The 17,545-nt window shown below is 42.8% G+C and overlaps 1 protein-coding gene across 1 annotated transcript in view; it reads left to right on the top strand.

Moving 5' to 3' along the window:
• Positions 1 to 17,545, top strand: part of ddx23 (DEAD (Asp-Glu-Ala-Asp) box polypeptide 23) — an 88,605-nt gene that overhangs the window by 25,124 nt on the left and 45,936 nt on the right. Inside the window, exons 7-8 of the mRNA XM_084333215.1 lie at positions 11,005 to 11,138; positions 12,420 to 12,532. Coding sequence (XP_084189341.1) covers positions 11,005 to 11,138; positions 12,420 to 12,532 — 247 coding nt within the window. The remainder of the gene's footprint in view (positions 1 to 11,004; positions 11,139 to 12,419; positions 12,533 to 17,545) is intronic.

The raw sequence follows: 17,545 nt of genomic DNA, 5'->3' as shown, positions 1-17,545 counted from the left end.
AAATTTTTTTTTTTTTTTTTTTTTTTTTTTGCTAAATCAACTCTTCCTCTCCTTGTTAACTACAACAAGCAATGCTGTTTGTTATTTAAGATGAGGTCGGACTCGGCACTGACAGATTTGTGTTCATTATGCTGCTTTTATAAAGCCTCAAATGACTGCTTACAATATACAATTTTGGCTGGTAGCTCTCGGGCTAGGTGGTAAATAAAAAAGTAGATCTTGGTTCAAAAAAGGTTGGCCACCCCTGTTCTAGAACATTCGTGATGTCACAGTATGATGTCATAGTCAAACACACAATACATTTAAAAAAAAATTACGGTATCACGTGAATCGATACTCGGTAGTACCGACGTGTTTCGGTAAGTACCTTTAAAAGTACCGAATTCGGTACCCATCCCTAACCAGGTTTCTCCTCCACTAAAGATACTCCCAGTCGACTAACTAGAGACAAGACTTTGTTGATTTAATCGACACATCTGTAAAATTTTTATGCACACATTCCAGTTAGAGGTCCCCTCCCGGCCCAAGCCTGTAGCATTCCGGCCCGGCCCAAGCCTGTAGCATTCCGGCCCGGCCCAAGCCTGTAGCATTCCGGCCCGGCCCAAGCCTGTAGCATTCCGGCCCGGCCCAAGCCTGTAGCATTCCGGCCCGGCCCAACCCTAGCCCGAAAAGTTAAGCAATTATTCGGCCCGAGCCCGACTTAAGCCCGAGGCCAATATTACGATGTGATGACAGACATCACACACACACACACACACGCTACTTACGTTACACACACAAATGCTACATTACGACAAAAAATGCACAATGCATGACATAGCTCCGCGGCTAACAACAGCAACAATTACATGCCCACAGACTAAAACATTAATGTCACGACACTAAAGCACCGGAAACACTCATAAACCAGCAGCCAATTAATTTGAGTAAATCAGGACGGACTCTCCACTTCACTGTTAGATGAATGTCAGCAACACAAACTTCTTGCGTTGAATAACGTAAACAAAATGAAAACTCACAAATCTTCGCCAACCGGCTAAATCCAAGAACAATCTTAAACTTTTTACAGTTTTTTTTTTGATCCACTTTTTCTCCCATTTTCTATATTTTCTCCCATCCCAATTTCGTATCATCCAATTCAACCCTCCCCTGTCACGAACGCTGTTTCTTGCCTCCCACAAGCCGGCTGCAATGTGGACTAAGTCATACATAGCACAAGTCCCCTCCGGTACTTGAGGTAACAGCAGTCGCATCTTTTCACCTGCGCAGCTCGTTCTCTCAGTGTCGAGGAGTAACGCGTGGGAGGCTCACGCTGCCCCCGACACTTCCTGATTTTACTGCGCAGGCGCACCAACCGACTTGTAGGAGTCGCTTGTTCACAACGTTCGATCCCCACCCTTCAGTTTTTCCCTCCCCGTAATACGGCCAATGTGTATTACTGCGGACGACCAGCCAAACTGAAAAACAATGTGGAGAGCTGGATTCGAACACGCGAATCCTAGCGTCTCCACACTGGTGGCGAGTGACTTGTCCACTACACCACCTAGCCGCCTAAACTTTTTACAGTTTATTCCACTCTGCTGTTCATTCGCGGGCGTTGTGAAGGAAAAGAATGGCCTCCACCGTTGATGGCTTCAGCGCTGTTCTCCTCTCCTCCAGCGTTCTCCCTGCAGTGCTGAAACATGGCTGGCCTGAGCTGCTGCTTGCGGGTATATTCAACACATAGCACATCTAGCTGCAAAGGCAGCTTCTCCATCTCCGACACGCACGCTCTCAACGCTCTAGCTTGTTGCTTTGATGGAAACACTATGTGACGGCACGGTTGTGTGTGTGCGCGCGCATGACTGTCTTATGCACGCGTGTGTAAAATTACGCAAGACAAAAATAGCCCGAGCTCTACCCCGAACCCCCGAGCCCGGCCCTCATCTGTTCATGGTGTCGGCCCCCCGAGCCCGGCCCTCATCTGTTCATGGTGTCGGCCCCCCGAGCCCGGCCCTCATCTGTTCATGGTGTCGGCCCCCCGAGCCCGGCCCTCATCTGTTCATGGTGTCGGCCCCCCGAGCCCGGCCCTCATCTGTTCATGGTGTCGGCCCCCCGAGCCCGGCCCTCTGATCTGTTCATGGTGTCGGCCCCCCGAGCCTCCAGACCTCTGATCTGTTCATGGTGTCGGGCCTCCAGACCTCTGATCTGTTCATGGTGTCGGCCCCTCTGGCCCCTCTGGCCTCCAGACCTCTGATCTGTTCATGGTGTCGGGCCTCCAGACCTCTGATCTGTTCATGGTGTCGGCCCCTCTGGCCCCTCTGGCCTCCAGACCTCTGATCTGTTCATGGTGTCGGGCCTCCAGACCTCTGATCTGTTCATGGTGTCGGCCCCTCGGGCCTCCAGACCTCTGATCTGTTCATGGTGTCGGCCCCTCGGGCCCCTCTGGCCTCCAGACCTCTAATTCCAGTCATGCCAAAGGACATCTTAACATCTAGTGCTTGAAGAACAATTGAATAATTGAAGAACAAAACAGTGAATACTATTGTGATGGCAGAAAGTACTTGTAATTCATCTGTCTTAAGCCCCGCCCTCTTTTCTTGATCCTCCAATCACAACTGTTGCCCTCAGAGTCAATCCACCATGCAAATAACAACAAAAATGTAATTGGCAAAAAAAAGTTAATGCCATGAGACTAGGAGGGCGACACTGGCTCAGGAGGTAGAGCGGTCGTCTGGTAATTGGAAGGTTCCCAGTTAAGATTTCCGCTCCTCCCAGACAGTGTGTCGAAGTGTCCTTGAGCAAGACACTTAAAGCCCAACCTCTAGGTTAAACCCTACTGATCAATTATGGGTAGTTTACATCATTGGTATATAATTTCATTCTTTATTTTTTTCCATTTGACACCGGAAATGCCACTCTGAAAGAGTTAAAAAGGTCCATGCACGAATAACATGCACGCGCGAATCAAAAAAGCTTATCAAACGCCGACGTCACAACAGGTGTGGCTTGCATATTAATGAGACGAATCTAATGTTGCTTTTCCACTAAAATAAAGTACTCAGTTTGTCTCCGTGTGGGGAGGCGGGGCTGCTGGTGATCAGCATGAGAGCTCCAGAAATGTCACGTGAAAAACTGCAGACCACTGATTGGTCAGAAGAGAGACGCGTCACTGTTTGGGGAGTCTGAACGAAAACAGAACGCCGCCATCTTTAATGTCTCGCGTAGGATGTCTTATGTATGTTTGCAGCAAGAAACCAGTGCAATAAAAAAGGATACAGTCACTGTGTATTCTGCCTCATTTATTGATGAAACAAAACCGACATCAACACAATTTGCCACAGAGCGGAGAGTTTAGTCTGACAAAAAGATCGCTGATTAGTTACGCTTGTTGTTGGGGGTTAGGGACGTAACGTTAGTTAGCCTAATGCTAACGTTAGCAGATAGACACGAGAGGCTATCTGTGTAGAATAGACACAATGAGGTAACGTTAGCGTTAGCATAATAGACACAACGAGAGTCTGGTTAATGTTGTTATTGATTGATTGAATGAAAACTGTGTTTTACTCTGGCTTGCCAAGCTCATCATAGCCCCTTTCGTGACTGATGCACCGAGTGAAGCTTGTGGACTCGACAACAGCGGCGCCCGCAGCGCTAGTTAGCTCATAGCTATCGTGTAACACTAGCCTTTGCGGGCTCGGGCGCCCTGCGGCTGCCGCCGCCGTCGCGTCCATGGGCCCCCCGGCAGGGCACCCGTGGGGACGGGTCGGGGTGTACAGAGAGGAGATAACCATTTTGGGTCGGCCGTTCATGCCGGCCAGCGAGCCGGATGTCGGGATATGTTGTTAGCACAATAGCTACCAAGCTAAGCTATGTTATCTACTAATGTTATAAACACAATATGTGTACAACGACACAATGATTTACATTATTACAAATATGGTAACGTGGTTGTGGCTTTTACAAATAGTGGTTAGCTTTAGAGATGGATGGATGGCTATAATCACGGAGCAATAGTGAGGTGAAACAGATACATTTCCATTCGGCTAGTAGTAGCAAGCATATATCTATGGTAGCAAGGCTCTCTGCCTGCCACTAGCTGTGTGACTCTCAGCGCCCCCTGGTGAGCCCCCTGTTGTCCTGCACCTGTTGTGACGACATTACACGTGCACGTTATGAAACCATTGATTAAAATATGCACGTGCGTGGTGATTGTGTTGGGCAGACAAAATGTTTGATAAAAACGCTAAAACTGGGTCAATTTCAATACTTTTTTTCCCCCTTCTTCATGAAAGCCACTGTTGGCCTAGTCCACATTGTTTATTGAACAAAAATACAACGTGGAGGTTGACCTTTAACCCTTAACTGCTCCTGATGAGCAGGTTGGCACCTTGCATGGTTGCCTCCACCGTCAAATGTGAGGAACAAAATTGTAAAGCGCTTTGGATAAAAGCTGTTATATTAACTCATTGGACGCCAGACCCGATGATAGTCGGGTTAACTCGCCATCGCTTGAGCGCCAATCACGAGTATAGTCTGGTTTTAATCGTTATTTATTTTATTAGCGATATCCATTCATTTTCATCCATCCAACCTGATGTTATCGTTGGGACTGGGTCTGAGCTCGCAAAAGGGCAAATACCGCCGCCTATCGTCTCCCGGATGGTATTGCACATCATTGGATTGGATTGGCTGGAGATGTGCATAAAAAAATAACTCCGGATGGTCCAGGTTTTCCTTTTTGGGCATACAGTATCATACAGTATCGTTAGAACAGATGGACTGGGGACACTCAGCAGCGTGGATTATGTGTTTTGGAGATATAACGTTGGATCAATAAACACGCTCTATTTGGAATGGCGATCAGGAATTGGATTCATCTTTTTGCAGAACATCAGATGTGAGGTAAGGAATCTATGTTACCAGTCTTGGGTTAATCCTAGGGCTGGGCGATATGGCCTAAATATGATATCACGATATTTTCTGACCTTTCGGCGATACACGATACGCATCACGATGTTTTTCTATTTTTCCCCAAACAATTCATTATGAGGCTTACCAAGACAGTATTTGAGTTTGCAAGCTAACATTAAAGACAAAATAAAATACCCATGCATTTAGCATTTTTATATTATATATTAGATTTAGATTATTGGATTATTAGATTATATATTGCATATATTTAGCAATGAGATATTATATGATTTAGATATGAAATATGATGAATTGAAAATGGGGGACCCTGATGTAAACAAGCCGAAAGTCTTTCTCTGGTCTGCATCCTCCAGTCCACTGTTGTTGTATTGAGCTGTACTGTATTGTACCCATGCTGCAATCTGTTAATAACGTTTTCATTCATTCAGACGGCAAACAGAATCATTTTGATTGACAGTCGAGTCTGCCAATTACGTCACACCGCTTGCACCCGCCCTGCTGTTCTTAGCACCAATCGGCAAGCGCGTATACATTTTTTACTTCCGCCATTGGAGAGCTCAATGACAACAACAATAGCTCCCCGCGGCCGACGTTTAGCTTTTAGCTCCGCAGGAAGACTAAACGACTGGAGGCATAATGATTTTACTGCAACGGATGTTATAATAAAAGCCTTTCCTTACATCTGTCTGATTGAAAACTTTATTAACAGACCGCAGAATGGGCACAACTGAGTCAGCACGGGCTGAGATATGAACGACTAATGCTTGCTATATCTAGGTCGACCTCGGACGTTGCTATGTAAATACGCTGATGTTATTGAACATGTAACTATATAACATTAATGCCACAAAACGAATGCCTTTGTTATCATAAGTAGTAACTTTGATGCAGTAGTGTGTGTGTGGGGCGGCGCTGTTCAAAAGTGTCAACGTGTGGACCAGATTGACGCGACACAATCCTCTTGGGCAAAACATCACGATATCCACGATACGTTTAAAAAGTGTATCGTTAATTAACTGTACCCGATATTTATATAATATCGTCATATCGCCCAGCCCTTAATCCGATGTTTTTTTCACCGCGATCACAACGTGTGTCTGTGTGCACGTGCCGTTGGCGCTGAGCAAGGCACGGATAAGCGATTCAGCCCGCTTCTGTATCGTGCATAAGGACACATATACTATCTATAATCTAGTGTTTATTTGAAAACGATTCATAAATCAGCAGAAGAATTACGTGTTTTGTGTATTCCACTAAAGGGCTATTATCGCGTCTTTCTCTGGAAATACTAGAAATCTCAAACTATACTCTTATTTAGGGATGCACAGATATGAAAATTTGCGGCCGATACGATTGTTCAACTAACACAATTGGCCGATACCGATATTTGTGGCAATTTTTTTTATAAAAAATCTATATTTTATTTTTTACTTACATTTTTTATGAAACTACTGTATATTTGTATGTCTCTAAATGTTTTGATGAATTGAAAATGGAGGACCCTTATGTAAAAAAGCTGAAAGTCTTTTTCTGGTCTTCATCCTCCAGTCTTAGCACTGTTGTTGTATTGAGCTGTACTGTATTGTACCCATTCTGCAATCTGTTAATAAAGTTTTCAATCAATCAGACAAATGTATAGAAAAGCTTTTATTATAACCATATAACAAAAAATGATATTGTTTATGAAAATGTGTTAGCCCTATGCTTGACTATTATTTTAGGCATGGCAACAAATAAAATAATAATAATAAAATTAATAAATAAAATATTAAATAAATAAATAGGCTACACGTCTCTCTTTTTGTTACAAATTGTGCTCACCGATATGAACATAGGCCTTTTTACTTACTTAAAAAAGGAAACATCAAGAAATATGTTTATGGTATTCCATCATGCCATGTGTGTTTTTTATATATTTTATAATGCTCTTGATTATTGCTGAAGTCTGAGTCATACAATACCCACTGGCTTTCATCTTCAACAGACTAACTTGACTAAAAAGACAAAAGTTTATGAGTTTTAACCCTTTCTCTGCCACGCTTATATCCATCCTTATACCGTCCTCTGCCAGCTCTATTTGTCTATGGAGAAGTTCCCCTTTTTTGCAGGGCTATAACTTTTTAAATTGTATTGCTAAATTGACATTACTATGGCCCATTCAACATCAAGTATCTATCGTTTAGGATGTAGCAACGTTCTACTTTTTCATTCACACATTTATACTAAAATATGGTCTAAAGTATAAATATGTTTTTATCGTTTTCTGCAGCATTCCATAGAACGTGAGTTATAGCCACAAATACATATATTAGATAATCAAATGTAGTTTGATACCGATTGACGTCAGATTAAAAATTTCAATTGTACAAGGTCCTAAACGTCATGCCTCATCATCTGCTGGTGACCGGAGGGGGGTTTATAAGTCCCTGGCCGACGTTAAATGATTCATGTAGTATGGGTTAGGGCTGGGCGATAAAACGATAACGATAACTATCGCGATAAATTATTTCCTCGAAATAAACATGAAACGTGGTCGCAAAGTTTCGATATATCGATTTTCCAACCTTGGATATGAGCACACGCACTAACAACCAATCAGTGAAGGAGATGGCCGACAGCGGAAGGAGACCCGGAGGTAGGACTCAACAACAAGGCTGGCTAGGCTAATTAGCTTGCACGGCGCTACCGTAATTCCTCTAATAGTAACCAGGTCTCAAATACAAGCCGGGTCTCTATTAATGGCCGGGTGCGCTCTTGAGCTAAGCAATTATAAGCCGGCCTCCTAATACAAGCCGGGTTACTAATATACTGAGCTGCATACTGAGCTAGTTACTTGATTTCACTTTGAAAACGTTGAAATGACCAGTGACCACCTGTAATTGCACTGTTTACTATTTCATACAGTACTTGGTTTCAATAAATGAACCCAGTACATTTTACTGGGTTCAAACTGACACAAAATGTTGATTTATTCATTATGATCCGTTTGAAAATTTGAAATATAGGCCTCCCTCTTATACAGGCCTCCTCCTAATACAAGCCTGGTACCCGCTACAGTTGAAACAAATACAAGCCGGGGTTACTATTAGAGGAATTACGGTATTTTATATATTTACGTGCCGAGTATGTGTGTGGCGTGAATTCTGATGCCACGGTTATAGTAGTGTGTGGTATACGGTGGACGTCGTTGCAATGTATTGAGGCGGAACAGAGTATTTTAGGGATATTTAGTACTTTGTCATGGGATACACTGCTCGCTCTGGCTAACTGCTAACGTGCCCGGACTGATGACGACATCAACTCGAGACATTCACAGCAGAAAAACAAGTCTATTAATAGCCCGTCCATCGGCGCTGGGCATAATAAGTTAATTAAACTTGACAGACATTATATTGACGATAATTATCTATATCGAGTTATATGAAAATAATTTTATAATTTTATCGCGATAACGTTTTTGGCCAGCCCAGCCCTAGTATGGGTGATATGTTGATCATAGCAGTTCGTATGTATAATAATAATCAAACACGCTGAAACTCACCGCGGCTTCCTCGTAGCGTTGGGCGATCAGCGTGGAGCAGAAAGTTCGCTATTTTGGGATGTCGATCTAGTTGGTCCAGTTCCAGGTTGTATAATAATATATACGTCCAAATCATGTTGTTTATCGAGTTATTGGCAATGGATCGATGTCCAGTGTATCAAGATGGAGTCCCGCTAGCGATAGCGAGTGGCCGGACGAAATATGGGTGAGCACAACTTCACTTCCGGTTTTGGCGATTCGCCGATCGGCCACCAGATGGCGGTCTTGAACCGTTGGAGAGTTGAGAGGAGATCTACAGGAGATCTCAAGTCTCCGTGGGTGAAATATGATTGCCATGACAGATTTTTGAAATATTGATCTCAAAGACGCTGTACGACGTCATTGGCAGATTACGCATGGCGAGGAATGACGTGTAAAGTCGTCCTTGGCGATTAAAGGGTTAAGAGTTTAACCCTTTCTCTGCCACGCTTATATCCATCCTTGTATGCCAGTCTGCCAGCTCTATTTGTCTATGGAGATGTTCACCTACTTTGCAGGGCTATAACTTTTTAAATTGTATTGCTAAATTGACATTACTATGGCCCATTCAACATCGATTAGCTATCGTTCAGGGTGTAGGAACGTTTTACGTTTTCATTCATATAAAAATACTGTCTAAATATAAATATGTTTTTATCGTTTTCTGCAGTAATTCCTAGAACGTGAGTTATAGCCATTTATGCATATATTAGATGATCAAATGCCGTTTGATAGCAATTGACGCCAGATTAAAAATGTCAATTGTACAAGGTCCTAAACGTCATGACTCATCATCTGCTGGTGACCGGAGGGGGGGGGGGTCGTTTATAATGCAGTGACCGACGTTAAATTAATCATGTAGTATGGGTGATATATTGATCATAGCAGTTTGTATGGATAATAATAATCAAAAACGCTGAAACTCACCGCAGCTTCCTCTTACCGTTGGGTGATCAGCGTGGAGCAAAAAGATCGCTATTATGGGATGTTGATCTAGACTAACCATTTCCGGGTTGTATAATACTATATACGTCCAAATAACGTTGTTTATTGAGTTATGGCAACGGATCGATTATCCAGTGTGTCAAGACGGAGTCCCGGCGAGCGATAGCGAGTGGCCGGACCGAATAGGGGAAACACCAAGCACTGCCGGTCCTTCCGGTTTTGGCACCTCGCCGATCGGCCACCAGGTGGTGGTATTGAAGCGCTGGAGAGTTGAGTGGAGATCCACAGCACCCGTCAAGGATCCGTCGGTGAAATATGAATATCATGACAGAAATTTGAAATATTGATCTCAAAGACGCTGTAAAACGTCATTGGCAGATTAAGTATGGCGAGGAATGACGTTTTAACACGTCATCGGCGGAGAAAGGGTTAAGAGACAGCACTCACTGTATCTCTCTCAAACAAAGCTCCATGTTCTCCAGTAATATCTCCATAATCTGAGTTTGCAATGCATGTGTCGTGTCAGGAACAGAACCATTTTGATTGACAGACGATTCTGCCAATTACGTCACACCGCTAGCACCCACCTCCTGCTGTTCTTACCACCAATCGGCAAGCACTTATTCGTTTTTTACTTCCGGGAAGTCCGCCATTGATTTTCACGACAGATCAACAACAAAGCTAATAATGTTAGCTCCCCGCGGCCCACGAGTAGATTACCAGCGCTCCACAGGAGTACTAAACGAGGCATAATGATTTTACTGCAACGAATGTTATAATAAAAGCTTTTCTATACATTTGTCTGATTGAAAACTTTATTAACAGATTGCAGAATGGGTACAATTCAGTACGGGCTCTCTGAGCAAAGGAAGGAAGTGAGAGATATGAATGAGTAATGCTTGCTATGGTCGGGTAAATATGCTGATGTTATTGAACGTTGATCAATTGATATTGATATTGATCAATATTGATCAATATAATGTTAATGCCACAAAACGAATGCCTTTTTTAATCATAAGTAACTTTGATGCAGTAGCGTGTGTGTGTGTGGGGGCGGCGTTGTGCAGGTCGCTTGACTGAAACTTTTTTCAATGTTTTGAACGTGTGGACCAGATTGACGCGACACAAATTGACGGATATTTATCGGCCACTGCCATTGGCAAATTCGAGCTTATCGGCCGACAGGCCGATGGCAGTCAACAAGGCACTTATCGGCCGATACCTATACCCGACCGATATATCGGTGCACCCCTACTCGTATTCAAAACTGTATAAAATGGAAATGTACAGATGAAAAAACAATCCGTTTCGTACATGTTGACTGCAAGCAAGTCATTGATAAGCGACAGGTGTATTAGACCCATAGCCATAATTTAAGATATAGTTTAAGCACTCGCAAATATCCCCCTCCTCCCATTGATTAAAGCGCTGGCGTACTAGGCCTCATTTCCCGGAAGGGGCTTGGCGGTCAATGAGTTAATGCACCATTTACCTACTACCTGTCAGGCTTGGGAGAATGGTGTTTGGTACATTCTCCATGTCATCATAGAGGTGCCTGGTTAACTGACTCAGTCTGTATGTCTCAGAGGACCCCCAGGACAGAGACAGGCGAGAGCGGAGAGAGCGGATGGAACGAGAGAGCAACGGAAATGAAGAGGACGACGGCCGGCTGAAGATCAGGGAGGAGAAGGACAAGGGCAAAGAGCTGCAGGCCATCAAGGTGGGTCTCTAGATCAGGGAGGGCAAAGAGCTGCAGGCCATCAAGGTGGGTCTCTAGATCAGGGAGGGCAAAGAGCTGCAGGCCATCAAGGTGGGTCTCTAGATCAGGGAGGGCAAAGAGCTGCAGGCCATCAAGGTGGGTCTCTAGATCAGGGAGGGCAAAGAGCTGCAGGCCATCAAGGTGGGTCTCTAGATCAGGGAGGGCAAAGAGCTGCAGGCCATCAAGGTGGGTCTCTAGATCAGGGAGGGCAAAGAGCTGCAGGCCATCAAGGTGGGTCTCTAGATCAGGGAGGGCAAAGAGCTGCAGGCCATCAAGGTGGGTCTCTAGATCAGGGAGGGCAAAGAGCTGCAGGCCATCAAGGTGGGTCTCTAGATCAGGGAGGGCAAAGAGCTGCAGGCCATCAAGGTGGGTCTCTAGATCAGGGAGGGCAAAGAGCTGCAGGCCATCAAGGTGGGTCTCTAGATCAGGGATAGGGGTGTAACGATGCATCGATTAATCGAAATGCATCGATTCTAATGTGTTCGATTCGATGCATCGATTTGAATATGTTAGAATAGATTATAATCGATTATTAATCGAAATAAAAAAAGAAACCACGTATTCATTTCCTGATATGACGGGGACACGTCCTCATCTCACTAGACTGTTGTTGTCACCCGTGTTCGCACATGACTTTAGAATTATTGTAAACGCAACATAGTACTGTGACATTTTGATATATATTTTTTGTGTAAAATAAAGAAAAAAATAAAATTTAAAAATAAAATAATGTAAAAGCAGAGGTTTGAACCCATTAATTAAGATTCGAACGCCAACCTAACAAATGAAGGTCCGAACGTTTGGGCTCAGCCCTAATGTCTTCTAAAAACACTTTCCATGTTGAAAAAAACAAACTATAATTCCTATGTGGTTATTCCACAAAACACAAGGTTTTTTCACTGGGCGTTTTATTTATGTCAAATATTGCATGCTCACACAAAGGTAATGTATGATGGTGACTTTACACTGCACCATAAATAAAGGCTAGGTTACCCTGAATCATAAAAGGTATAACACTTAATATTCAAAGAATAAGCTCAGAATATAAAATATAACACTATGTCCGGGCAAACCTTTGTCTATCTAGACTTTAGACTATTAAATCATATTGCATCAAGTGGAAAAAATATAGTTCAGTTTGCTACATTGAATTTCCTTAGTTCAGATTTTTTCCCCAAACGCTATATGACTGGGTTCAGATGTGAACGAGTTTGCAAAGACCCGCATGTGGCATGTTTTCAGGAGCGGTACCTGGGCGGCGTCAAGAAGCGCAGACGGACGCGTCACCTGAACGACAGGAAGTTCGTCTTCGAGTGGGACGCGTCTGAGGACACGTCTATCGACTATAACCCCATGTGAGTCCTCATACACACACAGAACCACCTGCTATAACCCCATGTGAGTCCTCATACACACACAGAACCACCTGCTATAACCCCATGTGAGTCCTCATACACACACAGAACCACCTGCTATAACCCCATGTGAGTCCTCATACACACACAGAACCACCTGCTATAACCCCATGTCACCTGCACATTTATTTATTAATCTAGTATAAAATGTGCTATGATCTCCCTACTTAACACATTCGGGGCCATTGGGATTAGACGGGCCCCACTCTATGAGGCCAGCTTTTCTTTTTTTTATCCACTTTTTCTCCTTATTTTTCTCCCATCCCAATTTCGCCTTGCCAATTCTCCCCTTCAATTCTCCCCTCCCCTGTCTTGAACGTTGCTAGACTATGCCTCCCACTGGTCGGCTGTAGTGAGGATAGAAGCCTTGCATCACGTGTCCCCTCCGGTACACGAGGAGGCAGCCTGTCGCATATTTTCACCAGACAGCGCGGACTCTCAGTGGCGAGGACTAGTAACGCGTGGGAGGCTCACGCTGCCCCCGATACTTCCTCTCTCTGCTGTACAGGCGCCACCCAACCGACCTGTAGGAGTCGCTGTCCACAACGTCCAATCCCCACCCATCGACTTTCCACCCGCTACCTCTGCCAATTGAGATAGTATGACGACTGGCCCAAGCCGCAGGCAATGCCGACTCGGGGAGTCGAGACCGGAGTCTCTTGCATTGGTGACGAGCGGAATCTCCGCTACGCTACGCCACTGAGGCCAGCTTTTCATTACAAGTTTTCACTGTGCGTGAGGATGTTTGTAGAGCTAAATCTATATTTTATATTATTGCTATGTGTCCATTGTCATTGTCAATTGACAGTATAAACCTTCCCTTCAATATGCCATAAAGAAATAATTTTTTCATCAATACGTTCCCGTTTTATAGCGTCGTGAATATGAACTTTATATTCGGAATGGTCTGGGGTAATTCCTGCAAAACGAGTTACAGGGCGCTAAGCTAATAACGTTAAATCGATTGGTGTTTCGGCCCTACACAAGCTAGAGTTAAAAAGCTAAATGCATATGATTGATATCATGTTCCACCATGAATGCATGAAAGGGGGGGGCGGGGAAGTCGTTTCTGATTATTGATTACCAATAACGGCATTCGTTATTGCAACATCATGACGACGGGTGATTCTCATGAAATCTTGATTTCAAAATGTCAAATATAATTTTTTTTAACAAACTTGCATCAACAAATTTCCTTTCCAAGCACTATAAGCCAGGTCTGGAGTATATGTGAATAATAATTGAACACATTTTCCAAAATAAGTCCTTCAAATTCTCATTACCGCAACAGTCTTAAAACTTCAAGACAATAAGAAAAGCGTATACATTTTCACAGTTTTAAGAATTGATTATTAACAGTCATAGACACATACCTGAAACTATGAAATAATATATATCTTTAAATAATCATTTTTAGAATAGTTGTCATATTACTCTCATTACCGCAACACCTTCTGCAGTCAACCAAATTTTTGTGATATTTCATGGAAACCTGAATTTGTCTTAAAATGTCATTGTAAACCTGAAAGCACATAAAAATAGATCATGGACATGCCTTTAGAATCAAATTATAATTGTTCACAAACTTAAATAAACATTAAATTAACAGCTGTTGTGGTAATGATACATGGGTTTCGGAAATGAGATTAATGATTTCAGTAATGATAATAAATAAGTATGCTAAGTGTTGCCAGACACAACTTGAGGCTTAAGAGCAAGCCTGTTGGTTATTCAAAGCAAACCACTTGGTGTGTCTGATTAGCCACAAACACCAAAGCAGTCAATTACATTTGTGTCATTTTACTTGCATCACAACATTTTGGTAACACAACAAATTACATAATTATGAAAACCTCTAATTTACTGTCTATTTGTCAAGTTAACCTTTTTAATTATAGATTATTTCAGGGCTTGCCAACGCTCACTGACTGCAGTGACTGGATGCTTTCATAAAATTGCAACTAAGGCATTTGCATATCCTCTCAATCAAATTAAGAAAAAAATGCATTTGTTCAGCTCAACTCACAACTTTATTCTGTTTAACAACATTCTGTTTAAAAATACAATAAGATGCAATCAATATACAGAGAATAATAACAAAAACAAATAAAACCTTTTCCATAGAACAATCATTGGTTCAGGTCATATACTTCAAAAAGTGCTTTAAATACCAAAAAATAACTCAGACAATCACATATCATTATAGGCCTGATAACGCAAAATGTGCAACTCTGAACCTTGCTTAGATAATACAATCCATATAGGCCTAAGATAAATGTGTATATTCTGGTTAAAAACAAGTAGGCCTGTACAAAATGAAATAAAAAAACAAGGACACAATCATGACAAAATGGGTGTCATGTATAAAACATGCTTAGACCTGTAGAACCCCCCACCCCACAACACACATTTACACACACCAGTGTTTTAGACACACTTCTTTGTGTATTTAGCCCAGATCTCAGCTGAAACACTAAAATGACGTGCAGAGGATGTGGCAGGTAGTGGCTCCGGGATGACACATTTGATGTCGTCCAAGTAATACCACACTTTCTCTCCATCGAACCTCCGAGATGGAATGCAGAATTTGTTCTCTCCAGCACAATTCATCGTGTCAACCTCATATTGATCATCCACAATCTGTAAAGGACATAGGTAAAAGAAAAAGTACAAAACAGGACTCAGGATTTACCATTAACAAGTAACCTAGTGTCCATATCTAAAACTAGTTCTACATATACCTGTGTGATGGTGCCAGGGAACAACTCTGCATCATACTCCACAAGGACCCACTTTCCCACTTCAGGTCCAAAACAGGTCCTGGCTCTGCATTCTCCGTATCTGACTCCACATTCGCTCCTATGAAGGAGCACTCTTTTGGGAGAAAGCACTGCCACAAAAGCAGGATACGTCCCGGGTCTGGATTACCCCTGGTTTTGTAGATGTCAGCTATACGCAGAAATTAAATAATAAATCAAGTTAAGCCAATTTATGACAATTCATTAATTAATTAAAACACTCTTAACAGGAGCACTCATTCAAGGGTACTACGACTATGCTTGCACCTCATGGTACCAAAGCACCTCAAAGGCACTAAAAACAAGATTACAAACATCACAAAACAAACTGGTCAGACTACTGCTTGACCTTACTCCTAGAACCCACCTCACCCCTGCCCACTTTGACAACCTAGGATGGCTTAGAGTAGACGACAGAGTACATCAACTTGCAATTCTCCACTTACACAACCTGAAAGTAGGCACTTCCGGCTGACTTCCGGTTGCGAATGGTACTTCCTGTCCCATCCAAATACATTGGTTTTAGCTACGTTTCTCCTGTTATTTAAACAACTTTGTCGTCACAGAGAGGCAATGAAACGTTTGTATTATTATAGTATAGAATGTATTTAATAAGCAAACGTTTGTCAGCAGGGTTTTTGGGCTGTATTTCATGTAAAAACGTTCACGGTTAGTTTACTTGCTCACGCTAATTAAGGCTAATGCTGGCTAACAGAAGCTAGCGCAAGAAACGACGCTGCAAAGTATTGTTTATAGTGCATTTCTTGCCACCTTATAGCATTTGTACATTTGTATGACAGTCTATAATGCTCCCGTGAGGTTTTTCCGGACGTTTTTTTGGTAATGATTTTTACTATAAAATCATATTTCTAAATGACAGGAAGTTGATGAAAACTGGCCGGGATAGCTTTGAGCTAACGATCTTTTCCATTCTAAACGTAACGTTAGTTGTTCAAAACATTACCTGTCTATATAATTTGTTACTCAACGTTATATAGACAGGTAATGTTTTGTAAACTAACTGCAGCCTGCTACAGTTAGAAGCTAACGTTAGCCAGCAAGCTGCAGCCTGCTACAGTTAGAAGCTAACGTTAGCCAGCAAGCTGCAGCCTGCTACAGTTAGAAGCTAACGTTAGCCAGCAAGCTTCTAAACGTAACGTTAGTTGTTCAAAACATTACCCGTCTATATAATTTGTTCCTCAACATTAGCTTCTAACTGTAGCCGGCTGCAGCTTGCTGGCTAACGTTAGCTTCTAATAGAACATTCTAATGTATTTCTGGGGGGAGGGTTCTAATGTATTTCTGGGGGGAGGGTTCTAATGTGTTTCTGGGGGAGGGTTCTAATGTATTTCTGGGGGAGGGTTCTAATGTATTTCTGGGGGAGGGTTCTAATGTATTTCTGGGGGGAGGGTTCTAATGTGTTTCTGGGGGAGGGTTCTAATGTATTTCTGGGGGAGGGTTCTAATGTATTTCTGGGGGAGGGTTCTAATGTATTTCTGGGGGGAGTGTTCTAATGTATTTCTGGGGGGAGGGTTCTAATGTGTTTCTGGGGGAGGGTTCTAATGTATTTCTGGGGGAGGGTTCTAATGTATTTCTGGGGGGAGGGTTCTAATGTATTTCTGGGGGGAGGGTTCTAATGTATTTCTGGGGGGAGGGTTCTAATGTATTTCTGGGGGGAGGGTTCTAATGTGTTTCTGGGGGAGGGTTCTAATGTATTTCTGGGGGAGGGTTCTAATGTATTTCTGGGGGGAGGGTTCTAATTAGAGCTGCCGCGGTATTGCTGTTTTCCTTACCGCACAAATTTGCAAAATATTTCCTACCACGCGGTTATTACCGCACGCACACAAAAAATAAAAAATAAAAAGTTTGAATGCATTTTTTTTTAGTAGTAGTCTACTCTTTATAGCATATAGCCTGCCTCTAGTCTAAATGTCTATCTTTAGAGGATGACTTTGCAGCATGAATATTGTTTGGGATTCGGCAAGCACGCATTAGTTATTGAAAGTGAAACTCTGGTCGTGCGCAGTTCACTCGGTGTCGCGGGCAGGGCTGGTTACCCCCCCGACCCTTTCTTATTATTATTACTATAAAGTTACTACTTTATAATAAAGGCATTCGTTTTGTGGCATTAACATTATATAGTTATACGTTCAAT

Source organism: Notolepis coatsorum (assembly GCF_963971535.1).
Source record: "Notolepis coatsorum genome assembly, chromosome: 17".
NCBI lineage: Eukaryota > Metazoa > Chordata > Actinopteri > Aulopiformes > Paralepididae > Notolepis > Notolepis coatsorum.
This window is presented reverse-complemented; position numbering and strand designations above follow the sequence as displayed.